Consider the following 27699-nt stretch of genomic DNA (forward strand, 5'->3'; position numbering starts at 1 on the left):
GGTCCTTTCGGTAAAGGGGATCTAGCTATTACCATTAGTGAATTCGCCCATAGTAAAGATGGCTGCGCTAGACTCGCATAATAGGAGGTACAATACAGTATGAGAGGACTAGGAAAATAGTAGCTTTGCCGGTTCATCACGTCTCCATATTGACAGCTTGTCACTAGAATGGGATCCCAGCAAGATGTACTCACAGACACTACCAAACTGGCTTCTTATACTATGATCTTACAGGTACAGTATAAATACATTTGTATGAGTCTGAAACTCAACTTTCACATGCAATGAGCAGGTCACACTTGCCTTAGTCTGCATACAAGAGTTTATTTATAGATGCTGTGCCTGATTCATTATGGCACGCACACTGGGGTCTATTTATGACCCTTCGTTTTTTTGACTTGATACTTTTCAATCCTTATCTCCTTGATAAGGATTGAAAAGTAACGGCTATGTATTAAAAAACTTCTCAGGGACAGCAGTGCCGATAACCTGCTGTCCCTGAGAAGTGACTCACCTGATCATCGCAGACTTTTCTCATTTTTCAAGGCTGCGGTGATCTCTTTTTTTTTTTTTTTTTTGTTAGTGCACATACACCGACCGAATAGTTGGTGCATGCGCAGTATTATCCTGGCCGGCAAACTGCAGGATGATTGACAGGAAGGGATCACATGATCCCTCCACACATGCGCTGTCCAGCTCTGCTCTTCAGAGCAGAGCTGGACAGCGCGAAAGTTTTCAGATATGTTAATGTACGCCAGCTTCAGATGGCGCCAGCTTCAGATGGTGTACATTAACATGTAAAAAAAGAGAACATTTTCTCTAGTTAGCCTTTAATACATAGCGGTTCTGAGCACTTCCCATACACTGTTATGGGGAGTGCTCAGAAAAACGATAGGAAATGCAAAGCAGCAGATATCTGAGATATCTGCTGCGATGCTTCAATGGTACATAGTGATTTCACGGTAAACCCCCACTGAGCGCAATGTGTGTTTGTTTTAGAACGCACAAAAATCGGGTATACGTATGCCTGAATTCAACAGGGAACGGATACTTATGGTGATGGGTGTACGTTTGCACTGCTCTATTAGACAAGACGTTGCAGGATACGTCAGATGTATATATGTGGAATATAAAATTGAAAAATTACGCACAGAAGAAAAAAAAATTCAATTATGGTATTTGTTAATAATATAGACATTAATGATGAAATACATTTATTAGTATGTTCTGAGTCTACTGTACATAAAATATATTTGTACAGTTGCTCCTGATTGTAAGCACGTGTAATAGCATACACACTCAGCTGTCATCACTAGTAATCGGCACTTAGACTAGACCTGTAGCTTGAGCAAGAGATACGGCTAAAAAACAAATACCACAGAGATGCCCAGAGCTGCGATCGGACGCTGTTGCATGTGCTTGAGATTGGCATGTCCTTACTGTACATTGACTACGTATAAATGTCCAATCCCCGCCCTGTAGCCTGTAGTAAGTATCCTTTGTGCTCACAGAGTAACTGAACGTGGCTGTGTTCTGTGGCGTATGGTGCGGTTCTGGGTTTGCGGATGATGTGCACGAAATTGCCACTTACATCTCTTGATGAATCAGGCCCATTATGTGGCAATACAGCTTTATAGATAATGCCCTGTTCATTGAAACACTTATCTAAATGTAAATTAAAATATACCACCTTGTATATGTTTCAGATAGCACAGTCAGGAATTCACAAAACATACATTTAAAATATTTCCTTGTTAGTGAATCTGACAGCGGAAAAAAAAAAATTCTCCTGCCTGCTGCAATATGTCCTTGTACACTTTGGGCCTAATTTAGTGTAAGAAGCAAATCCAGCCAAACGGTGCAAATTTGCCCCTGGACAATCTATGTTACCATACAAATACTGGCCAGTTGTAGCTTAACCTTTTGATTTATACTTGAGCTAGGGCTCATCCCTCTCACAACTCTAAATCAGTCCTCACATTTTAAATTTGTGGTCCCTGCAGTACAATTTGGTTTTGCCAAGGTGCAAAATGGCACCTGCTAGTTGGATTGTCTCCTAACACTTGATGAAGCCCCTAGTGCTCTTGTTACATTGCTTTGCATCCAAAGTGTTCATAGTGTGTCCCCATACATACAGAGTGACTGTTCATCAAAAGTTTCAGTGGACCCAGATTTTCTGAGTGTTCAGAGTGCACTGAAAGCACCATCAAGTGCAACATATAACAGACATCTTAGTGGAGCCACATCAATTATTTTGAGATTGTTTATGATTGTGAACAGTTTGCAATCCCCGATGACCCTTTTGTTGCACTTTTCAGGACAAATTGTGATCTAGCATAATACATACTTGCCAACTCTCCCAAAAATGTCCGGGAGACTCCCGCATTTTGCGAGAGTCTCCCAGGCGAGTGTGGCAATCTCCCGAATTCTGCCCACTTCACTAGGAAGTGCCCCACTTCCTAGTGAAGTGGGCAGAATTAGATCCCAAACGCCGCGATTCCCGGTGAATCGCGGCGTTTAGCGCCCCGCCCCCCACTGTCAAATGACGCGATTTGCGTCATTACCTCAGGGGGCGGAGCCAAAATGACGCGATTTCGGCGCCCCGCACGCCCACCTTCTGCAGAGAGTCTCCCGGACACCAACTTTAAAAAGTTGGTAAGTATGGCATAATAATGTGTCGGGAAATTTATATAAAAATACTTTGAGAGCTGGCAACTTCTAATACTTAATTACAAATTGCATAAACTAAATTCCATCATTTAATTTAAACACTTCTCTATTTATTCCTTTCCTGTTGTATTATCACATAGACTTATAGAAACAGCACTTGTTTTACCTGCATTGAGGTACATGAAACTAAGACACTAATTAGCTTGTTTTGATGATCAGCTGTCATTATGCAGCATTAATTATAGTCTATAATTTCTTGAGTCAGTTTTGACAGTTCATCATCATCAGCTATTTATATAACACCACTAATTCCGCAGCTGTACAGAGAACTCATTCACATCAGTCCCTGCCCCATTGGAGCTTAGTGTAAATTCACTAACACACCCACAGGCCTAGAGAGACTATGGTCAATTTAATAGCAGCCAATTAACCTACTAGTATGTTTTTGGTGTGTAGGAGAAAACCCATGCAAACACGGGAAGAATATACAAACTCCACACAGATAAGGAGGCCATGGTCGGAAATTGAACTCATGACCCCAGTGCTGTGAGGCAGAAGTGCTAACCACTAAGCCACCGTGCTCCACAATGGCAGTTTCCAGCCATTTAGTCATACAGCAATAGTCAAAGACTTGGCTTTGTAAAGGTCATCCAGATTCAGTATATATTCTTCTTTTTATAGATTTTCTTTCGTGTGCTCACTTTTGCTTTAAACGCCTTCACTCTACGGTATGTCTCCAAGGAAATCATTGGTATCGTAAATGTTCGGTGAGTTTATGCATTTTATTTATTATTACAGGCTACATTTACATTATAGATCTCTATTAAATACCAACCTAAAGAATAGAGGCATACAATAAGATAGTAATAAAATGTATAAATCATCTCAGATTGAATAATAATGAAGATGTTGTGCCATAGTGCAAACATATAGCACAATATTAAATATGGTTACAAAATAACACTAAGTGCAATCTTGAAACAGTTTTCCATAAAACAAAATGTTGGATACAGTTCAAAAATATCACATAGTGGAATCCTGAATAAGTTTCCACATGTGATTATACTCACAAGATAGATCAATTCTGATGATCACTCAGGACACCTTCTTTCACTCCATAATCTTCCAACGCACCCTTATTCACCTGCAGAGCCTGTTCCCCACGAGAATTCCAAACCACCAGAGACATGAAACATATATCCTTCCAAAGAGCAGGAAGTGTTGCAGATTTCTCACATGCAACTGACCAAAGAAAAGTACCTCTGACACAAGATGAGAAAATGGTTTGGCCTTTGCCTCTGCGTTCAGCAATGTGTTTCTGACATTCATCTTTGCTTCTTCTTCTTCAGGCTGACCCTCTTTTATACTACCATAGTGTTCCTTGCACGAGAAGCCTTTCGGAGAGCCTGCCTGAGCCACTCCACACAGCAGAGCTGGAGGCACACCATACACCTCACCTGGCTGGCGTGAGTACTGTCTTTGTAGTGTCCTGATTGTTACGATCTTGATGCCTTAGTCAGTATTAGCACAGGCTTACCTAGGGCGCGGAGTCTAACGGCCTTCCGGTCTTCACCAAGAACCACCGCAAGGTAGTGTGGGCTTAGCTGCCGAAGAACCGCAGGTCGCGGCCCCCAGATTAGCCTACTGACGTAAGGGAGAAAGTTCTAAGTGATGGCAGGCAGACAAGAAAATAGACAATGCGGTGCAAGTACAGGCACTAACCGTGAATTCCAGGCGTAGTAGGTCTGGAACAGTAACCGGTAGATGCACGGAGGCAATGGGTGCGTGGCAGGATCCAGAGAATAGTCGGTAACACAGCCGGGTCGGTACACAGAAGGTAACAGGTATACGGTGCCAGAGGGAGATCCAGAGAATAGTCGGTCACACAGCCGGGTCGGTACACAGGAGGTATCAGGTATACGGTGCCAGAGGGAGATCCAGAGAATAGTCGGTCACACAGCCGGGTCGGTACACAGGAGGTATCAGGTATACGGTGCCAGAGGGAGATCCAGAGAATAGTCGGTCACACAGCCAGGTAGGTACACAGGAGTAGGAGGAATAGAGGGGTTAACAGGGAGCAGGATCACAGGAGTCAGGACACAGGAACTGTAGCCAGGAACAGGAAACACATTGCTCTGACACAGGCAGCGTGTCAGAGCAGGGAAGATATAGGAGTTTGAATTCCCCGCCCAGGAGTCACATGATCAGCAGCAGAGAGAAGCAGGAAGTGCGGCAGCGCTAACAAAAGCAGCGCTGAAGACATGGACACCGCTGTCAGCTCCCGCTGACAGCGCAGCGGAACGGGGACAAGGTAAGTTCCTAACAGTACCCCCCCCTTCAGGGGTGGCCTCCGGACAACCTATAAGGCTTTAGAGGGAACTTGGTATGGAATTTCTTCAACAAACTCGGAGCATGAAGGTCTCGTGCAGGAATCCAAGAACGCTCTTCAGGACCGTAACCTTTCCAGTCAACCAGGAACTGCAAGGAACCTCTGGAAATCCGAGAATCTAGAATCTCCTTCACCTCAAATTCCTGATCTGGTGCAGAAATAGCAGCAGGAGGTCTTCTTGAAGAGAAGAATTTGTTAACAACAAGTGGTTTGAGAAGGGAAATGTGGAAGACATTGGGAATCCTCAAGGTAGGGGGTAATTTTAATCTAAAGGCCACCGGATTAATGACCTCAATGATCTTGAAGGGACCGATAAATCGGGGAGCGAATTTCCTAGAAGGAACCAACAGGCGAAGATTCCTTGTAGACAACCACACTTTGTCACCAGGAGTGAGTAGTGGAGACGGTCTTCTTCTTTTGTCAAATGCTTTTTTACTGATGGCAGAGGTGTGAAGTAATTTGCGTTTGATAAGATCCCACCTAGACGAGAAGTCCGATAGAAGGGAATCCACTGCAGGAACCCCAGAAGCGGTTAACTCTTTGAAGGGTGGAACTTTAGGATGAAATCCCTGAAGAGCAAAAAAGGGAGAAATGGAGGTAGAGTCGTGTGAATTATTATTGTGGGCGAATTCTGCCCAAGGTAATAAATCAACCCAATCATCATGTTTAGCTGAAATGAAACATCTGAGGAATTTCTCCAATTCTTGATTCGTCCTTTCCGTGAGACCATTACTTTGCGGATGATATGCAGAAGAGAAATTTAACTTAATTCCACAAAGACGAGAAAAGGCCCTCCAAAATCTTGCCACAAACTGAGTTCCTCGATCAGAAACGATAATATCTGGACAGCCGTGTAGGCGGAAAATTTCTTTAATGAAGAGTTGAGCCAGAACAGGAGCAGAAGGGAGACCTTTTAATGCCACAAAATGAGCGGCTCGGGAAAGGCGATCGGTGACCACCCACACTACTGAGAACCCTCTGGAGGAGGGTAAATCTGTGATAAAATCCATGGAGAGATGACTCCAAGGTCGATCCGGAATTGGCAGAGGCTGCAGCAGACCGTATGGAGCCTGACGAGGAACTTTATTCTGAGCGCAAGTGGAACACGCCGTCACAAACTGTCGAACGTCCGAACGGATAGCCGGCCACCAATAACTACGGGAGATAAATTCCAAGGTCTTCTTTATACCGGCATGACCAGAAAAACGGGAGGCATGAGCCCATTTAAGGAGTTTAGTTTGGAGATGTGGAGGAACCAAAGTCTTCCCGTGAGGAATGATCACCCGAGTAGGAGTAGTAGCCAAAATACATTCTGGATCTAGAATAGACCTAACACTCTCTTCTTCGGTATCCATAGAATCAAAGGAACGAGAGAGGGCATCAGCCTTCTTGTTCTTGGACCCTGGTCTGAAGGTAATGATCATATTGAATCGTGAAAAAAAATAACGACCATCTGGCCTGACGGGGATTGAGGCAGGATGCAGTTTGTAGATAAAGCAGGTTCTTGTGATCCGTAAAAATAGTAACAGGAAATCTGGCTCCCTCCAAATGATGTCTCCAGGCCTCCAAGGCCAATTTGATAGCAAGTAGTTCTCTGTCTCCAATGCCGTAGTTTTTTTCGGTGGATGAGAATTTACGAGAAAAGAAGCCACAGGGAGAAAACTTTCCAGTAGAATTCTTCTGAGACAAAATAGCTCCTACTCCAGTGGAGGATGCGTCAACTTCGAGAAAAAAGGGGAAGGAAGAATCTGGCTGTTGAAGAATAGGTGCCGATATGAAGGCTTCTTTAAGATACTTGAAGGCCTCTACCGCCTCTGGTGGCCAGGTCTTAGCGTTGGCAGATTTCTTGGTCAGGGAAGTGATGGGAGCAATAACAGACGAAAACCCTTTAATAAAGTGGCGGTAATAATTAGAGAATCCAATAAACCGCTGGATGGCCTTAAGTCCAACCGGTTGGGGCCAATCAGAAATCGCCTTTAATTTCTCAGGGTCCATACGTAATCCGGAGCCAGAAACCACGTGACCAAGAAAAGGAAGATGCGTTTTTTCAAAGACACACTTGTCCACATTACAGTACAGATGATGCGACCGAAGGCGTTGAAGAATCAAGGAGACATGATGGCGATGAGTAATAATATCAGGTGAAAAAATAAGAATATCGTCAAGGTAGATGACAACAAATTGATACAGGAAATCCTGAAAGACTTCGTTAATAAAATTTTGAAAAACCGCAGGAGCGTTACAAAGTCCAAATGGCATGACAAGATACTCAAAATGCCCATCGTGCGTATTGAACGCCGTCTTCCATTCATCCCCTTGTTTAATACGGATAAGGTTGTAGGCCCCTTTCAAATCCAGCTTAGAAAAAATTGAAGCTCCCTTGATCCTATCAAAGAGTTCAGAGATTAATGGTAAGGGGTACCTATTCTTTTTCGTTATGGCGTTGAGGCCACGGTAGTCTATGCAAGGACGCAATCCGCCGTCCTTCTTTTTTACGAAAAAGAACCCTGCTCCTGCTGGTGACGAGGATTTCCGGATAAAACCCCTGTTTAGATTCTCCTTAATATATAGGGACATGGCCTCTGATTCGGGTAGAGATAATGGAAATACCCGTCCTCTAGGTGGCATCTTATCCGGCAACAATTCAATGGAGCAATCCCAAGGTCTATGAGGGGGTAACTTGGAAGCCTCCTTTTCACAAAAGACATCAGAAAACGAATGATATTGAGGAGGAATACCGGAGGGTGTTGGGAGACAACCCATAGCGGGTCTATGAATCCTGGGAAGACATCGGGAATGACACTCTGAACCCCATGCAAGAACTTCCGGTTTCTGCCAATCTAAAGTGGGGGAGTGAAGTCTGAGCCAAGGTAGGCCTAAGATCAACGGGTTGATAGCCTTTGGAATGACTAAGAAGGAGATTTCCTCAGTGTGCAAGGCTCCAATGCGTAGAGACATGTTAACAGTTCTGTTCTTAATGGATCCTCCAATGATACGACTGCCATCTATAGCTGTAATGGCAATAGGTGGATCTAAGGGTTGCCTAGGCAATGATAACCGCTCTACAATGTCAGCTCGTAAAAAGTTCCCCGCTGCACCGGAGTCAATAAGCGCTGGAAGAGACAATTGTTTATCAGTATATTGCAGAATAACTTGGATAGAAAAACTAGAATCCATAGGAGAGAGAATGTTCATACCTAACTTAGTCTCTCCGTCATCAGTTAGGTCCGATCGTTTCCCGGGCGCTTCCCACATTGACTCAGGACATGACCGGGTTCCCCGCAATAAAGGCATAAACGATTCTTGAACCGCCTCTCTCTTTCCTCCTGGGATAAACGTGCTCTTCCCAACTGCATAGGCTCTTCCTCCGGTGTAATAGGACTTTGGAAGCGAGGAGCCAAACGGAAGGTAGATCGACGGGAACTCTCTCTTTCCTGAGTGCGTTCACGGAAACGTATATCAATCTGGTTACAGAGAGAGATCAAAGCATCCAGGTTAGTGGGTAACTCTCGGGCTGCTAGCTCGTCCTTAATACGATCGGACAAGCCTTGCCAAAAGGTGGCCACTAAAGCTTCATTGTTCCAACGAAGTTCGGCCGCCATAGTGCGAAATTGAAGGGCATACTGGCCCAGAGTAAGGGTACCCTGGCGCAGACGGAGGAGTCCAGAAGCTGCACTGGAGACTCGTCCGGGTTCATCAAAGATGCGTCTGAAGGTTTCCAAGAAAGTGGCACAATTATGGAGAATGGGGTCATCATGTTCCCAGAGAGGAGAAGCCCAGGCAAGCGCTTGACCAGACAATAAGGAAATAATATAGGCGACTTTAGTTTTCTGTGTAGGAAAGTTCCCGGGCAAAAGTTCGAATTGAATAGCACACTGGTTCAAGAAGCCTCGGCATTCCTTAGGATCCCCATTGAACTTGGGTGGGTTAGGTATGCGGAGTTGAGAGGTGGTGGGGGCAGATACAGCTGAACCGCTTGGAGCGGGGGCAGGCTGTGGGGCCGGAGCAGGTGGAGGATTAGGAGCTGCCACCTGAGCTGCTTGGAGCGTATCCAACCTGTTAGACAGAGTCTGCAGAATCTGTAATAACTGTTCTTGATTTTTCCCCTGTTCCTCAACCTGAGCCGCTAAGTTATCCAGTAGTACTCTCGCAGTGGGATTCCCTGTCGCTTCCATCAGTTAGATAAGGGTCAGAGCAAACTGTTACGATCTTGATGCCTTAGTCAGTATTAGCACAGGCTTACCTAGGGCGCGGAGTCTAACGGCCTTCCGGTCTTCACCAAGAACCACCGCAAGGTAGTGTGGGCTTAGCTGCCGAAGAACCGCAGGTCGCGGCCCCCAGATTAGCCTACTGACGTAAGGGAGAAAGTTCTAAGTGATGGCAGGCAGACAAGAAAATAGACAATGCGGTGCAAGTACAGGCACTAACCGTGAATTCCAGGCGTAGTAGGTCTGGAACAGTAACCGGTAGATGCACGGAGGCAATGGGTGCGTGGCAGGATCCAGAGAATAGTCGGTAACACAGCCGGGTCGGTACACAGAAGGTAACAGGTATACGGTGCCAGAGGGAGATCCAGAGAATAGTCGGTCACACAGCCGGGTCGGTACACAGGAGGTATCAGGTATACGGTGCCAGAGGGAGATCCAGAGAATAGTCGGTCACACAGCCGGGTCGGTACACAGGAGGTATCAGGTATACGGTGCCAGAGGGAGATCCAGAGAATAGTCGGTCACACAGCCAGGTAGGTACACAGGAGTAGGAGGAATAGAGGGGTTAACAGGGAGCAGGATCACAGGAGTCAGGACACAGGAACTGTAGCCAGGAACAGGAAACACATTGCTCTGACACAGGCAGCGTGTCAGAGCAGGGAAGATATAGGAGTTTGAATTCCCCGCCCAGGAGTCACATGATCAGCAGCAGAGAGAAGCAGGAAGTGCGGCAGCGCTAACAGAAGCAGCGCTGAAGACATGGACACCGCTGTCAGCTCCCGCTGACAGCGCAGCGGAACGGGGACAAGGTAAGTTCCTAACACTGATGTTGCCCTACTCCACAGGTTAGGACTTTAAAAGAACATTGTAGCTAAACTCAAGTTTGATCCAATATAATGAAAGTTCCCTTCATTTCACGGCGTTGAAGATATGTGAAATTATATATACATATTTAAGCAGCTTGTACTGCTAATGTCAAGAGCTGGATCAATGTCCAGTTTGGCCATATGTAAGAGGCCAAATTGTACAAGATCAGGCTGTTCACTTCTGACTGAGGTCTTTTAATGTGGTTAGAAAGTGACTGCAGACAGGTCCGTAGTGGTCATCTTCCAACTGCATTTACCACCATGATCAATTTCAATCATCATCAGACTTCACAGTTATTACTGGGCTAATAATAATAATAATAATAATAATAATAATATTAGCCGTTATTTACAGGGCGCCACAAAATTTCCGCAGCTCCATACAGAAACGGACATTAGACCATACTGGTTAAAACAGTATCAAACATTAAACAAAAAATACCTGGGGGTATATTTACTAAACTGCGAATTTGAAAAACTGGAGATGTTGACTATAGCAACAAATTAGATTCTAGTTATCATTTATTTAGTACATTCTGCAAAATGACAGCTAGAATCTGATTGGTTGCTATAGGCAACATCTCCACTTTGTCAAACCTGCAGTTTAGTAAATATACCCCCAGGACTTCAAAGACTCCAAACATAACTTGCATAGTGATGTAGGAGCAGAAGAATAGGTAGAGAAAGAAGAGGAAAGAGGGCCCCACTCAAGGGAAATGCACAAGGGAGTCAGAGGAGGGGATCAATCGCAAGAGTGGGGTATGAGAGAGGGTGAAGTATTCAAGCATGGAAAGAAGGTTAGGTGGATGGCTGGTAGGCTTTGAGGAAAACATTAGTTTTAAGTGCCAACTTAAAGGAGGACAAATTAGGGGACAGTCGGATGAAGTGTGAGAGGTCATTCCGATGAAGAGGGGCAGCTCGGGAGAAGTCTTGGATTTTGGAGTGGGATGAAGTGATCAGGGTGGAGAAGAGGCGACGGTCATTGGCCGATCGCAGGGAGCAGGATGAAGTGTGAATGGAGAGGAGGTTAGAAATGTGAGGGGCAGTAGAGTGGGAGAGAGCCTTGTAGGTGAGGGTGAGGATTACAACTATTGTGGCCAGCATAACTATACAATAGCGTGGTCTCCTGCTGTATTCAACACATGAACATCCTGTTCTGTAGAAGATGACATAAAATATATACTTATATTTGTATTCTGTGCATTAGAACTGCAGCTTTCTTTAAAATATATACTAGGGTGTATGCGACCACTTTAATTTCAAAATATAAAAAACCAAGTCAAGGATCAACTATAGTCTGACATTTTTCTGTTGTGTATTGTTTTTAGGGTGCCATTAGGAATCTGCTGGTCATTGGTCTTAGGCTGGATATGGCTGAGAGTACTGGAGGTTCCAGATCCAGAAATGATCCCACACTATGGCACTGGAGTTGTGGCATTTGGATTTTCTGCAGTGGTTGAACTCCTTGCAGAACCGTTCTGGGTGCTTGCACAAGCTCATCTCTTTGTCAGGCTAAAGGTATTTATGTGAAATCATACACTGTTTTATTAAAAACCCCACAAGACACAGACACTGTTGATTGCCGACATTTACGCTACCAGCAACATTCGTGTCCATGAGAAAAGGAATAAGGTGCAACAGAACTTTAATGCCACATGCTTTTTAAATATAGAATGTTGTACAATTTCATGTTATTTAGTTACTTGTATTTTAGTTTTTTAACTACTTGCAGACCACCCACTATTTAAAACCAGAGAAGCAGAGGCTACTTTATTTGCCATTTCAACATATCCTGTATAAACTGGTGTATAGAGATCCAGATTTATTTAGGACTTCTGCACCCAAATCAAAGCATACAGCTACTCATTTGGAGACTTAAGATTTTTCCCAAATGAACAATGAGCGATACTCGCCTCCCCGGCCATACTGACTGGCAGCAGTAAGAGGACTCTTACCGTGTTAGACTTGTGCATGCGTATTCAGACAAAAAGACAATATTTTTTTTTTTTCAAATGTATTTTTATCTTTATACTCAGGAGACACTAATTAATTAAATTTTTAAGTAAATAGTTCTTCAATTATATTTGTAAAAGTTACAACTTTTGAAGATTCTGCAACTCCCAGAAGTATCTGCCGCCTATAGACTAGAAGAGTGCGGGACCATGTGAGTCCTCCATGTGATACAACTGGCCATTAGCATGGCTGCAATTTACAGGTACTGGACCTGCTAGTGCCTCCAGATGGCCTTTAGCCTGTCAAGGCAGCCTGGTTATCATCCACTCTTTATTCCAGCCTTCCCTGGAGGCACAATTGTACCATTCTGATGAGGACCGCATCCTGCTCCCCCAGGACTGCACCTTTTTAGGGAACGGTATTGTCCGTCCTCTCTGCTCTCTAGCTATCCTAATTGGTGACTCTTGCTTACTTTAGGAGGTAGCAGGATAGTCTTGAAAAAGGGCACTAGAACCCCAATCTTGGTGGTTAATAGTTATGTCTGTGCCAAACAGAAAACTAAATTACCTGGGGACAATTGTACCCCGCTTCATCCTTTGGCAAGCCCAGGGAGCACTCACAGGGCCTGAAGCAAATCAGGATGTGTTGAACCAGAGCGTGCTTGGTCTCACTGTCTCTGGACCGCTTTTCTTACCTACCTGTCCTAGCAGAGGGAAGCCATAGTACCTTGGACGTTTTTGTCCTCGAACCTGCTTGGACTAGGTCCTTAATTTAGTTTGTTACCTTAACATCTGTCTAGGGGGATCACGATTACTCTTCTGGACACTGTTTTTTTAATGATCCCTTGAACAAGCGGTTAGACAGTTTTTCAGAGAGCTTACCTTCCACCTCTGGCTTTGTGCTTAGTCCAGCCTTAAGCCATATTCACTTGTGCAGACCAACTGCTGCAGGGTGAAAGCAGCATTTGGCGGAGAACACAGCCTTTGATTCTGCTAGACTAGTGTCCAGATCCTCACTGATTTAAGTGGTGGCTTTCACAGCTCTCTGGTTCAAATCTTTGTCAGCAGCCAATACATTTAAAAGATCCCTGCCTTTGCTGATTTTTTTCAAGGAAGGCTTTCTTCAGCTGCAACTGGAGAAGATAATCAAGGGTGCTACAGGTGGGAAGAATTTCATCTCTAGAATAGACCCAAAATAACTTAAAAACCACAAGAGTTTATTTTGCTGCCTGGGTGCAAAACAGTCATGGGATCATTTGTTGCAGCCTCAGGCTCCCAGCTTGCTAGCATCCCAAAAATAAGCCCTTCTGGATTTGTACATGGGAACATCCCGAGTCTGGTCAAAGCAGTAGTTGTCTACCAACTAGGACCTAGGGAACATGGAAGTGGTTGGGTCTCATCTATTTCTCTTCTCAGTACATATTGTAACCCTGGATGCTCACTGTCAATCTGGGATATCTGATATCCTTTTTGTAACGCCCTCCAAACCATGACCCACTGCTATTACCATCTGACAGTGTATGAGGGTAGTGGAGATCATAGCCTTTATCCTGGAAGCAGTGCCTTACATGCAATTCCCCATGCACTCTATTCAAAATGCATTTCGCTGTTATTGGAAATGGTCTCTCGGGCATCTCAAGGGTCCCATCCGGTTTCACAGTATAGTTTCATCCCCAACGTGGTGAATGTATATCTCCTATTTGAGGGTAGGTAGACGCTTCTCCGTTGCAGTTTGGCAACTCCTCATTACAGATGCCTGTCTCCTGGGATGGGGAGCAATATTCCATCATGCATACATGATCTTCTCAGAAATCCATCTTTCCAGTTTATGCTCTATATCCCAGGTCCCTCCAATTTGAAGTTTTTCAGCACCATGTGCAGATCTGAAAATAAATCTAATGACAGTGTAACTAAATAAACTGCCAGTCTATGGCACCTGGGGGTATATTTACTAAACTGCGGGTTTGAAAAAGTGTAGATGTTGGTCATATATAATGAGGAGGAGTCAGTTGTTTCCAGGGCCATGTCTCCCTAGGGGTAAACATTACCCATCGAAAATCCCTTTCTTAGGTTTTAAAGGTTCTTTTTAAATAGCAACATTTTGACCATTTTTCTAACATATGCACTGGGAAAAATAATTATTAGATATTTTAAAAGCACTAATGCCTTTTTATATGTACAGATGACAGCGTTTTGTTAAAGAAAAATATAGGTGAAAAATCCTTATTTCTAGCACACACAGTTATACATTAAGGTTCCAAAATAACACACATAGCATTTCCAGTGCTTTAACATTGCAATACATGCAAGATGAAATACTAATTGGTATATTTACTAAGATGCGGATTTGAAAAAGTGGAGATGTTGCCTATAGCAACCATTCATATTCTAGCTGTCATTTTGTGCAATATATTAAATAACTAGAATCTGGTTGCTATAGGCAACATCTCCACTTTTTCAAACCCGCAGTTTAGTAAATATACCCATTAGTCACAAAATATAAGGCACATTCCAAACAAAATTAGCTGTATTTAAAGGATTATGTCCACTTTGCTGGCAGTGTTTAAGAAATGTACAAAATAGACTTGAAAAGTCTATTTTGTGACTATAACCTATTCTACCCCAGGTTGTTTGGTAGCTACACTCTTTAATCGAATTTATGTAACCTTTTTCTGCTTGGCCTACATCTCAGGAAGCCAGGCATACACAGTTCTAAGCATATGCCATGCACCCAGGGCAGCGTCCTATGCCCAACGAAAATCACTAGTAAAATAGCTCTTTGCACTATTCTGTTGAAATCCAATGTTGGGCAATGCCTCTGCCCAGCCCCCTAGAGATAGCAGTTCCTTGTACTCTACTAGACCGTGGGGTAAATGTATTATAGTCCGATTTTTTTTCAACACGCCGGAAATCGGCGAGTTTACAGCTAAAATTTAAAGCGGCGCTGGCTTGTAAAGGCAAACTTGCCTTTACAAGCCAGCGCCACTTTAAATTTCGGCTGTAAACTCGCCGATTTCCGGCGAGTTGAAAAAAAATCGGACCATAATACATTTACCCCCGTGTATCTAACCAATGAATAGACATATGGCCAGAATTACATTTTTAAATTTTGCACCTGTATAGTAACAGAAAAAGAAATAATCCACACTGATAAATATCTTTAGGTATGAAAGACACAATTACTAGTTACAGGATGTATGGCTGGTGACTATATTTTTTATTTGCTGCCCTATATATTTTCTTTCCAATGTTGTGTATTGTAGGTGATGGCTGAGAGTCTTGCAATAATTCTCCGTTGTTCTATCACGGTTATTCTGGTACTCCTATGTCCTCACTGGGGCCTCCTCATCTTCTCACTGGCTCAGGTAACACATATGTAATATCTGTAAGCAACAGTTTCTCTAGACAAGGCCATCCGTTTTACTTTATCCAATCTATGTAATCTTGTAAAGAGCATTGTGACAAAATAACTTCTCTTTATAAACTATTTTTCCTTCTCAGATTTCTTCTTGTGGAGTGCAACAAGGATACAGCCAAAGTGATTTGTCAGTTCTGTGTTGTTTAGGTCATTATGTGTCTCTACAGAGCTGTGTGTTTTTCTGTACAGAATATTTTGCACCCATTACACTAACATAACAAACCAAAATCCCCTCCTTATTATAAGGGCATATTTATCCTTTAAGCTATATGAATTATTGGAAAAAGGATAAAGTTGAAAACAGATCTAATGATCTGATACTTATGGATTACCTCTTTGCATGCTGTGGAAACAAGTTATATGTGTCTACTTTGTTTCCTATATATGAACAATACACACATCTATTGTGTATAACCACTAGTAGGGCTCAAATTTTAGTCCTATAAAAACTGTTAAAAAAACGCACGTCCTGAAGCATTTTAGCTTTAAATTTGGTGTTTTATATATGAGTAGAGCTCTCATCAATACTTCAAAAGTGCTTGTCCCCAGCATATGAGCCCTTTAAGAGTGGAGCGCTCTAACATCAAGTGACAAAACAGTTACATCATTATGTAATGTACAGAAGACAGATAGCCTTTCTTTTAAACTGTCTACGGGTTTATCTGACTGTCTGTACTACTGAATATACATTTAGCCTATTCTACACTGAATATCACTGACCTAGAAAATACAACATTGCTTCAGGGTTCACCCACACAAAATCTTTTTTTAAGCTATATGATAGTATAGAGGATATCTGGGAAACTGTATTCGTTGCTGTTGGCAATCTGCTCACTGCATACTACTGCCAATATTACTGATTGGAAAATCAGGAGTAACTAGACCATGCATTTGATCTGCGGTTTCCTCACCCCTGGTTAGTGACACCACACCCATTCCTAGGTAGGGCACACCACTTTTGGCTGCCAGAAATCTGGAAAGCTGGCAGCTATCACTGTTAGTAAGAATGTATCTCCTATTGTATATAATGGATATTAGATATAGGAATATTAGAATTCACCAAGGAGTTTGGTGACTTAGGAAATTAATTTTGCTTTTTCTACCAGATGACTTCTAATTTTTATTTTTATTTTATAATAAAGATAGGAGGAGCAATACAGTCCCTACAATACAAACACTTTTCTATTTCAAGCAAAGCAAGTTCCTTGTAGGAGGTGATCTGGTTATGCAGGTGTGGACAGTTATACCTTACACCATGGAGCACTGTCACAATGAGTCATGTGACCCAAGGAACATCACTGCTCTCCATGTATAATGATACATTTTACAGGACTTCTTATACATACAATACAGTGCAAAAGTTTAATGCAGGTGTGGAAAAAAACGCTGCAAAGTAAGAATGGTTTCAATAATAGAAGTGCTATTAGTCTATATTTTTCAAATTGACAAAATGCAAAGTGAATGAACAGAAAATAAATCTAAATCAAACCAATATTTGATGTGACCACCCTTTGCCTTCAAAACAGCATCAGTTCTTCTAGGTACACTTGCACACAGTTTTTGTAGGAACTCGGCAGGGAGGTTGTTCCAAACATCTTGGAGAACTAAACACAGATCTTCTGTGGATGTAGGCTTGCTCAATTCCGTCTGTCTCTTCATATAATCCCGGACAGACTTGATGATGTTGAGATAAGGGCTCTGTGGGGGCCATATCATCACTTCCAGGACTCCTTGTTCTGCCTTACGCTGACGATAGTTCTTAATGACATTGGCTGTATGTTTGGGGTTGTTGTTGTCCTGCTGCAGAATAAAGTTGGAGCCAATCAGACGCCTCCCTGATGGTATTGCATAATGGATAAGTACCTGCCTGTATTTAATTGATAAAATAAACTATTAACAATGATCTATTTTTGAAAAAATTCTTACTTTGCAGTATTTCTTCCACACCTGCCTAAAACTTTGGCACAGTACTGTATATTCCATTATTTTGTGTCAATAAAACAGTAGGACTCTACTCTATAAATTTGAAGATTCAACAGTTTTAGCAAAGATTCATTAAACATTTACTAGGTGCTGTGTATTTTATTTTGCAGTTATTGTAAATAGTTAATATGCCTCCTTCCTTCTCTCAAACTGAGCTTTGTGTGACCTAGATCCTGTACACCAGCCTCCTCGCCTTGTGTTACATACTTTACTTTGCAAAGTTCCTGGGCTCCGAGAAGGCAGAGAAGAAATCTTTCCCTGTCCGCAGTATGATGGAATTTTTCCCCCGATATTCTGCATCTCAGGTACTGAAATCCATAGACAGTGAGCTGCATGAATAACCTCAAATACTATATAGTTGTCTGTAAGGAGTCTGTGGAAATGTATCATTACTCCTTTAATATCATTCTCAAATAAACAAAAAATAATAAGACTGTTTTGTTTAGGAACTTGTAAGCAGAAGTGAGATGGACACATCCAGCACTGATAAACTCTATAATCATTAATTGCTATATGAACCAATATTATTAATTATTGCGTTTGGCAGAAATTCTAGGTAATTCTAAGTATTGACTAATGGAGGATTAGCTTTATTTCAAGAAAGCATGCTCCAGTGATAGTGTTTAGCATACACATCTCTCTTCTGCAGCCCAGTTTTCTGGAGAAAGCCCCTTGATGTTAGTGTGCCCAATGGACAATCATACTTATCAGTTGGGTTATTATATCTATTCAACAGGACTTCCTAGATTGGAAACAGACCTGGTTAGCATGGAGCTTCTTCAAGCAGTCATTTCTGAAGCAGATCCTGACAGAAGGTGAATGTGTACATTATTTGAGTATTTAAGGCTCTCCACAACCTGGGTAGTTACCATATCGATGAATGTAAAACAATAAACACTGAGTGATGTGTCTCTGTTGGTAAACTTAATAGCTTAATTTTCTTGACGTGAAATAATCTAAATGAGATTCTTTTGTAAATCTTCATATAATATGATTGTCTGGGGTGTCAGCCATGTTATACCTGGGTACAAGATGTCTGGGGTGTCGGCCATGTTATACCTGGGTACAAGATATCTGGGGTGTCGGCCATGTTATACCTGGGTACAAGATGTCTGGGGTGTCGGCCATGTTATACCTGGGTACAAGATGTCTGGGGTGTCGGCCATGTTATACCTGGGTACAAGATGTCTGGGGTGTCGGCCATGTTATACCTGGGTACAAGATGTCTTGGGTGTCGGCCATGTTATACCTGGGTACAAGATGTCTGGGGTGTCGGCCATGTTATACCTGGGTACAAGATGTCTGGGGTGTCGGCCATGTTATACCTGGGTACAAGATGTCTGGGGTGTCGGCCATGTTATACCTGGGTACAAGATGTCTGGGGTGTCGGCCATGTTATACCTGGGTACAAGATGTCTGGGGTGTCGGCCATGTTATACCTGGGTACAAGATGTCTGGGGTGTCGGCCATGTTATACCTGGGTACAAGATGTCTGGGGTGTCGGCCATGTTATACCTGGGTACAAGATGTCTGGGGTGTCGGCCATGTTATACCTGGGTACAAGTTGTCTGGGGTGTCGGCCATGTTATACCTGGGTACAAGTTGTCTGGGGTGTCGGCCATGTTATACCTGGGTACAAGATGTCTGGGGTGTCGGCCATGTTATACCTGGGTACAAGTTGTCTGGGGTGTCGGCCATGTTATACCTGGGTACAAGATGTCTGGGGTGTCGGCCATGTTATACCTGGGTACAAGATGTCTGGGGTGTCGGCCATGTTATACCTGGGTACAAGTTGTCTGGGGTGTCGACCATGTTATACCTGGGTACAAGTTGTCTGGGGTGTCGGCCATGTTATACCTGGGTACAAGTTGTCTGGGGTGTCGGCCATGTTATACCTGGGTACAAGTTGTCTGGGGTGTCGGCCATGTTATACCTGGGTACAAGATGTCTGGGGTGTCGGCCATGTTATACCTGGGTACAAGTTGTCTGGGGTGTCGGCCATGTTATACCTGGGTACAAGATGTCTGGGGTGTCGGCCATGTTATACCTGGGTACAAGATGTCTGGGGTGTCGGCCATGTTATACCTGGGTACAAGTTGTCTGGGGTGTCGGCCATGTTATACAACATGTGGGAGCAGTGAGGAAAAAGATAAATGAGTTTATATCTATGATGGTTATATCTTAATATTTCTGTGTATCTCACACAGGTGAACGCTATGTAATGACCTTTCTGAATGTGCTGTCATTTGGAGATCAGGGTAAGTGTGACACTATCTAGAAGTACTGTTAATTGCTTTAGTTCCATGGATTAAATAGTATGAAGAAATCACAGTATTTTAGGATGGGATAACTGTTAAATTGGCACGTCAAATATTTAGGTCATGTGAGGGTAATTCTAATTGTACATTAATAATGTTTAGAAAGAAATGTGATATCTGTGATGTGAACATTTTAAGTTGGAGACCTCCTGGAAGCTGCCTTCACACCTCCCTCAATCTGCTGTCTTTCCTCAGGAGTGTATGATATTATAAATAACTTGGGCTCACTGGTGGCACGCTTCATCTTCTTGCCTATAGAAGAGAGTTTCTATGTGTATTTTGCCAAAGTCTTGGAGAGAGGGAAAAATGTCGGGAGCCAGAGAAAGGTACGTCAAAGTGTACCTACATCTTCTCAACAGTGGCAATTAAAATATCTGTTTTGATGGAAAACAAAACCTTTTTATTGGTGTGAACAGGAAAAGCCTGATGTTATCATTGCATTGCTACATAGGCAGTTTTGTGAGCCACAGTTTTCATGCTTTAATTGACATTTGCATTAATATGTACTGAGATGTCTAAATTAAGACCAGTAAAATGTTTATTGAGATGGACTTTTCTAAATGTTCTAAAAATAGAGCGGTTTTTTTGCTATCCTTTTTTATGTTTCCAAAAGGAGGAGATCTCTGAAGCCTCTAAAGTCCTGCGGTCACTGCTGAAACTGGTGTCATTGATTGGCCTGATTATCATTGCATTTGGATATGCATATTCCCAGCTGGCGTTGGATATTTATGGTGGATCAATGCTGAGTGGAGGCTCTGGTAAGAAGGAATGGGAGTGAAGGGAGATAGGTCTAGCTAACCTCTGCTGTGTCTTCTGTGTACTTGTGAAAATCACACCTCCCGTTATCCGGTGGTGTGATACTGCTTTCAAAGGCACTTTAAAGTTAAACATTGCCTTGGAAGTTTGTTTATAGGAATGTTCAGATATACTACACATCGCTTTATGTTTTCTCTCTGGCCAGGCTGAGCAAAGATAGATTGTGTCTGCCTATATGACCTTTCTGTTTTTATTTACCTGGGTACCCCCTGGTGGCATCAGACCCCTGGCCATACTTCCAAGCTGTTGTACAGTAAATTATTTCACACATTTCAGCTTGACAAGAGGACTTTTGGGGATATTAGGGATTTATGGGGTAGAGTCTAAGTACTTGGCTTTCTAATGCCTGGTTAGCTCTTCAAGTATACTTAATAAATTTTATAGAAGCTAGAAAAATGATGCAACACGATATTACTTTGCATTAAATAAAAAAAGGATAGTGTGCCAGTAAAATGAACACACTGACTGTGGCTGGATCACATAGAAATAACTAATCGAAGATATTTATTTTAATTAGGGGTGCAGTGCACTGCTGTATATTATTGCAAATGTACTTTTTTTTTATATTGGTATGTATTTTGCACGGAAATGTATGGATTTCTGAGACAGTATGTCAGGATTTGGTTTTGTAACTTTTCGAGAGGAAATCCCCATTTAGGCATATGTGTAGACAAAGGGTGTGTTTTGCAACTGTCTAAAGGCAGGTAAACTCGTGTTATTTCAACCTTTCATCTCTGAGTGACCAACACGTCTGACTGCCTGATAGCACAGGAGGGGGTAATTAGACTTGCTAGTAGACTCTCTATCTTCGTAAATCTCATGATGCAAGTGAGTTTTGCAAGTTGAATGCAAGATTAGAGAAAATGTTATATCCTGATGGTAAAACATTCAATCTAAAACCTCAGATGTTATGGTGCCACTAGCAGCAATGTAAAAAGATGTTAAACCCCTTCAGGCTGATTTATGCGCAGGCTGCATGAAGCAGCCTGGATTGGTCAAAGGCTGGATTACATCCTGCTAGAGTATGTGTGTAATTTTGTATAACAAGAGAACTGTTTGACCATATAATGTATCATTATTCCATCTGTACCTTCTGAGATCACTAGTACCATAAACTAGTGTGTAACCGACCTTATTAGGACACTTGAGCTAATAAAAAATCACTGCTTCAAGATCCTGCTTTGACAATTTCTTTCCTGCTGTAATTCCTGACCTACAGATTAGACCAATCTAATCAGTTATCCGGCTGTTCTGAGGTTGGAATCCAGTACCAATGCTCTGCCCACTGCCTGCAGCTCTGGCCAGTTTGATAGGCTAGGGGGAACCATCAACAGCAACACCGATTGGAAGGCAAGAGGTCCGGTGTACCAGCCCCATCAAGGGGGTACACTAGCAGCGACAGTTACCCAAAAGGAACTGGTTCTAGGTGTTGACAAAGGAGCCTAGTGGTGGCAGCAGCAAGCCCCTCTTACTGTTAGAGGGCAGAATTTGGGATACAGAATAGGGACCGTGGCAAGGCAAGGGTGACATAGGAGGTCCATCCTGTCACACTAACCATGTGACGGCTAGTATTTATAACAGTTATTCTATCTCTTTCTCCTTGTTATCACTACAGTGTGGGCATGACTTCCAACATTTAAAAATGCAAAATCGAACATTTGTAACACCGCTTTCCTATAGGTTATTAAATTAAACCATGTTCCATAGTACGTATGGGGAGAGAGGAATCCAGGACTCCAGCCACACACACATATGGGAATACAGAGTAATTCTTTTCTAGCACAAGAACACCTATTTAATCATAGTATTCGTTTGGCCCAGTCCCACTGAAACAATTAAACGGTTATAGAGTGATTTAGATTACTAGCAATATATATTTAAACAAACTGCTTTTCAAAAGACAATACTTCTAGTAAGTGCTATTTACATCCCTTTACGTAAATGTTTTACATACTGGGGCTTAAAAGTTAGACAAGTCCACTATTGAGATAGAATCAGTGCTTATAGCCTGACACTGGCCACAAATTGTTAGTTTGTGGTTCCGGCTGAAAAAAATGTCTAAGAAATGTAGTTTGGAAAATTACAATTTGTATTTCTTTACTAGATAAAGTTATTATTATTATGCATTTAAGTGTCATCTTGCTAAATCCACTAACAATGTGTTTTATAGGTCCTGTTCTCCTGCGCTGCTACTGTCTGTATGTTCTTCTGCTGGCCATCAATGGGGTCTCCGAGTGTTTCACCTTCGCCTCAATGAGCAAAGAGGAGGTAGACAGGTGGGTGAATGTAACAGTGTGTTTTTGATTTTAGTTGAATCCAAGGGTTTTTTTACATACCCCGATTTTGTGTGATCTGCCTGCACAAGACACAGTGAAAAGCTAAAAATAGATATTTAATGATTTAACCCGCTCTCCATAAATACTTATGCGTTGGAAGAATGTTTTTTAGGATTTAGACAAATCCTAAAATAAGGATTCTTTGTATTCCTCAAAAGTTGGTCATCAATGTATACAATGGGAGGGGGTCTGTAATTTGTTGTCAAAAATAATAACATGCTGGGACCTGGGAGTCTATGTGTATGACTAGCAGTCATATTTGTCTCCCCTGCAGAGAGATTTTGAAAAGGAGATAATGATTTGTAGGAGAATAGCTAAGAAAAAAAATCAGGTGAATGCTTCAAAGGTACAAAACTTGCTATTTAAAGGGGAAAAAAACTTCTATGTGGGATTACCGCTTTAACTTTCGCAGTTCAAGAATCCAAACAGATCAAAATCATTGCAGGAACAAATAATTCTTGATTGTACTGGGAATTTTGGAGTAGAGTACATCAGATAGCCGAAGCTTTTGATGTTTGATTCAAGATGCAATACAGAGCTGATCTTAAACGAACGAGCAAACATACAACAGAATGGTTGGAGCAGAAGACATTTCACATTTTGGAATAACCAAACCAAAATATTGACTTTAACCCAATTGAAATGTTGTGTCTTAACCTGAAATTAGAGCAAGTTGGAGCAGTTCTGTAGAGCGGAATTGGCCAAAAAAACTGCAAAAGGAAATGTTTTGTTGAACTCATCGCTACAGAGTTTATAAATGTAAAACATTACATATTTTTTTATCGTACAGTGATTGTTGGATAAATGTATTCAGTAAAAAAGAAACCATATAATTATTTTGTGTAGGATTTCACAATATCCTCTTTATCTTTTACTGTATCAGTTCTTAGATGAAGGTCAGATCACATTTTAGTTCAAATTCATTTACAAATGCATATTATTTGAAAGGGATTTAAACCCCTTCATATTGATATAAAGGAATAGAGTGCATTTATACATAAAGGATCTGCCCATTGGAACTTTTTCTTTGGGTAGGATGTAGTGAATGACCATGCCAACTTCATGTTAGTGGAACAATCCAAGCGGAATGGATTTAAAAATACAAATTGTGCTTCTCATGCAAACATCTAGTAAAATCTTCCTGATTTTTCGGTTTCTGCCAGTCTCTCATACCCTCCATTACCTCTTTACCAGATTTAACTATGTCATGTTGGGTCTCTCGCTGAGTTTTCTCTGCCTCTCCTACTACATGACTCTTTGGTTGGGCAGCATCGGATTCATCCTTGCAAACTGCTTCAATATGGGTATGCGGATCACCCACAGTCTACTCTACATTAGGAGATATTACAAGGAAAGCCCTTACCAGCCTCTTTCTGGACTTGTCCCATCCCCAGCAGTTATGTGTGTTCTGGCTGTCAGTACTGCGGTGACCGGCTATTCAGAGGTAACCAAACTTTTTTTTTTTTCTTACAATAGTTTTATACTTGCATTGTGATTTTTTTTTTTTTTTTTTTTGTTATTCCTTTTATGTTGTAGTGAAATACAAAGAAATAGGACAGTCACCTAATAAACAAACAGTTTTTCTCAGTAGTACAAAACTTCTGTTTGCATAGTAACTGTCACTAGGCACAAACCAAAATCGTCTCAAATGCCATCAAACTTGCTTTAATAGTAACCTGATTCAGTTTGTTTCTTCTGTGTGTTGACAGTAAAACAGATAATAGATGAAACACGAGGAAGGACAAAGAAAAGATGGGGGATTTGAAAGATCCATATTTTATTGTTAGCTTTGCAGCCAGTAGGTCACGTTGACCAGATCATGCAGCCGTATCATGTTGCTGTTTCAGTGATATGTACTTTCTGATGTACATACTAAACAATGAGCAGGACAATTTTGATCATGTTTTGGGACTACACATGCGGTGATACTGGGCAAATAGTTTTTGTACCTTTTTTAAAACTTTGTAGATTATTTTGTATGGTTTGTTTTCTTCAATGTGACTAGGTGATACTGATGCCCCATTGGAGCCCTTTAAAAAAAAAAAAAGGTATTTGGGGAGGCATGCGTGGCAAAACATATTTTTTTTTTTTCTGTCAACGGTTTTGCATAGGGAGCAGTTGCGTTCAGCATGTTGTCAACTTGTTTGTGTGAACCCAACTTTAGAATGTTAATGGTATCTTTGACAATGGTATCCTGGAAAAATATTAACCTGTGTTTTAAATGTATATCAGAAACCAGGTTTAGTGCCAAGAACTAGTAAGAACATAAGAAAATTAAAAGATCAAGTCACAAGAAGGTCACCACATGGGAAAAAAAGACTTCTGTTTATGTCTTGGAATTGTATTCTTCCACTTAATACCTTTCTGATTTTGGTTCAAATAAAGAAATATATTTAAATTATTAAATCAGAAAGGGCCACAATATCAGCTGGCGAGAGAGCAAGCATATTATAACATCCAGAAAATGTGTAAAATTCTATTTGACATTGCAGATGTTTTTCCAATGACTGTGCAGATAAGCCATTCCTATTAAGGGGAATATACTTCTGGGTAATGCTATTTGCATTACAGCTGTTCTTTGTGTAATAGAATATTTCGTGTCAGCACAAACTCAAAGCATTGAGCAATGGTTGCCATGTAAATGGCATTACCCAGGAGTCTGATCTCTTGCATAAGTGGCTTATTTGCATATTGTTCCTATGATGTAGCTTAAAGACTTCGCTAACTTCTCTTTGTTTCAGTGACTGTGGGAAGCCACAGTCTGCATAGGAAGTATAGAATGATTTTCTTTTCCCCCTAGGATATTTCAAGAGATGTTCCAGAGTGCTGTTAGCAGTAGCCTGACTTGTTTTAACACTGTTACTGTTCTTTTGACAGATGAACCTGTGCTGTGACATGGGCTGGCCATCCCGCCTGGCTCACATCGTGGTTGGAGCCCTCTGTCTTTTCCTTACTTTAGCTACGCTTGTCCTGTCGGAAAGAAAACTCACCCACTTCATACACAGTCAATTCCTATCCAGACAACCAAAGAAGAAGGTGTAGCAGAGGCTGAGCCGAACACATGTCTGGCAATCTATGTACTATCGGATATATTACTGAATTCCTTCTTCGGTGCGGAAGTCAGAATGTAAAGACTGCAGCGACTAAGATAAAAGACCAAGACGGTGGAGGGGGGAGAGTATGACATGGATCGGAGAGGAGGATATACAAAAATAATAAGAGACAAGGAATATAGAGCGCAGGATTCAGGAACATATATAATGACTCTAAGGCACATATTATTTAGTGATGGTAATAAAGTCCACTCATTGCCGGCCTACAGTAGAGGCAGTCAGTCTGGGTTATACAAATATTCATGAGAATATTGCTCATGCCTTAGTGATGCCCCTGGTTCCTAGTAAATTGATGGACTGCCTTCTGCTGAATGTTGCTGCAGCACATACAAAGCTGCCACTATGTGTAGGTAACGGGCGCACTCTTAAGTCTAAAATGATTCTCTGATTAGGAACCTTCTCTCGCGATCTAGATAATGGAAATACTGAGCTATAGTGACCAATGTGTAACATAAAGGTAGAAGAGTAGATGTCTGCTAAATATATATGGAGGATGGTAATATATTAATGTATTTTTTTTAATTTATGAAGGTTTCTGTATGTATTCTGGGTTTAATGTTGGTAAATGACTCTACATGCTTTATTTTATTAAAAAACAAAAGTGATCCAAAATAAAGAAAGGGCCACAATATAATTAAATAATTATATTGTGGCCCTTTCTGATTTAAAAAAAAAAAAAAAAAAGTGATCCAAAATAATTAAAGCGGTTTTATTAATTAAAAAAGTTGCTACATTTGCAATCTCAATAAGTGAATAAACTTATTATTTTTACAAGGTGGACTACAATGGTTAATATGATTTGAAATGACAAAAACAGACATATGTTAAAAAGTTCAGGCATTATTAAGATATGTGCAGTTTGTGGGGTCAGTTTAAGTCAATGAACTATGTATGAGTATTGTATAGCAACGAATTTGACCAATTGTAACCAGATCAACTTTTGCCATATAGCACATCCTGACAACCTCTTAACCTGTAAAACAACATCATACAGTATATAGATAAGACAGTATTCTGTCCATTCTGATTGGATACATGGCCACTGCAAAAGGCAAGAGAACAGACAGGATACTGGTAATAAATATCACTGTTATGTTCTTTGTTCATTAGAACTTCAGCTGTGTAATCTGTTGAGCAAACTTAATGTCCAGTAACATAGCATCAAGATTCCTAATTTATCTGCTGGATTTCTTCTTGACTGCACAAGACTGCGGAGGTCCAACAGGGGCTGACTGGCAAATTGTAGCCTGGGTTGGGGGTTGAGACTCATCTCCGTAGCCTACTAGGAACATTTTAAATCGAAAAAAGACAGGTAGCCCAGTGACAGAGCCCAAGGTTGCCCATTATGGGACCGTCCTGGGGGCTGATGTCCCCCAGCCAGCCTCTGAGTTCCAATAATTGGTGTAACAGAATGGATGTAAGTTTGCTACATTTGTAAGATGTCTTTAAACTGATAGTGAAGTAAAACCACTATATTTTTCTATCACTGTATGCTTTTTGTGCATTTATTTCCTTAATGCCGTTCTACTTAAAGCCATTTCATTCATAAGACAAGGTTAACAATCTTAATTTGGAGCCACATATGTATGGGAATGGAGCTATACTTTCACATCAACAGGCAGGTTTGTAT

General features: G+C 41.6%; 1 protein-coding gene across 1 annotated transcript; it reads left to right on the top strand.

Annotated features, from left to right (window-relative positions):
• On the top strand, positions 1-27555 carry RFT1 (RFT1 glycolipid translocator homolog). The gene is made up of 13 exons (XM_075183039.1): positions 1-234; positions 3352-3437; positions 4020-4136; positions 11462-11651; positions 15349-15450; positions 17657-17791; positions 18223-18301; positions 19694-19744; positions 20000-20130; positions 20418-20562; positions 22791-22896; positions 24151-24400; positions 25834-27555. The coding sequence occupies exons 1-13, from the start codon at positions 169-171 to the stop codon at positions 25996-25998; spliced, it is 1623 nt and encodes a 540-aa protein (XP_075039140.1). The 5' UTR covers positions 1-168; the 3' UTR covers positions 25999-27555.
• The last annotated feature ends 144 nt before the right edge of the window (positions 27556-27699 follow it).

The sequence above is a fragment of the Mixophyes fleayi genome, chromosome 8 (genome assembly GCF_038048845.1).
Source record: "Mixophyes fleayi isolate aMixFle1 chromosome 8, aMixFle1.hap1, whole genome shotgun sequence".
In the NCBI taxonomy this organism is placed as follows: Eukaryota; Metazoa; Chordata; class Amphibia; order Anura; family Limnodynastidae; genus Mixophyes; species Mixophyes fleayi.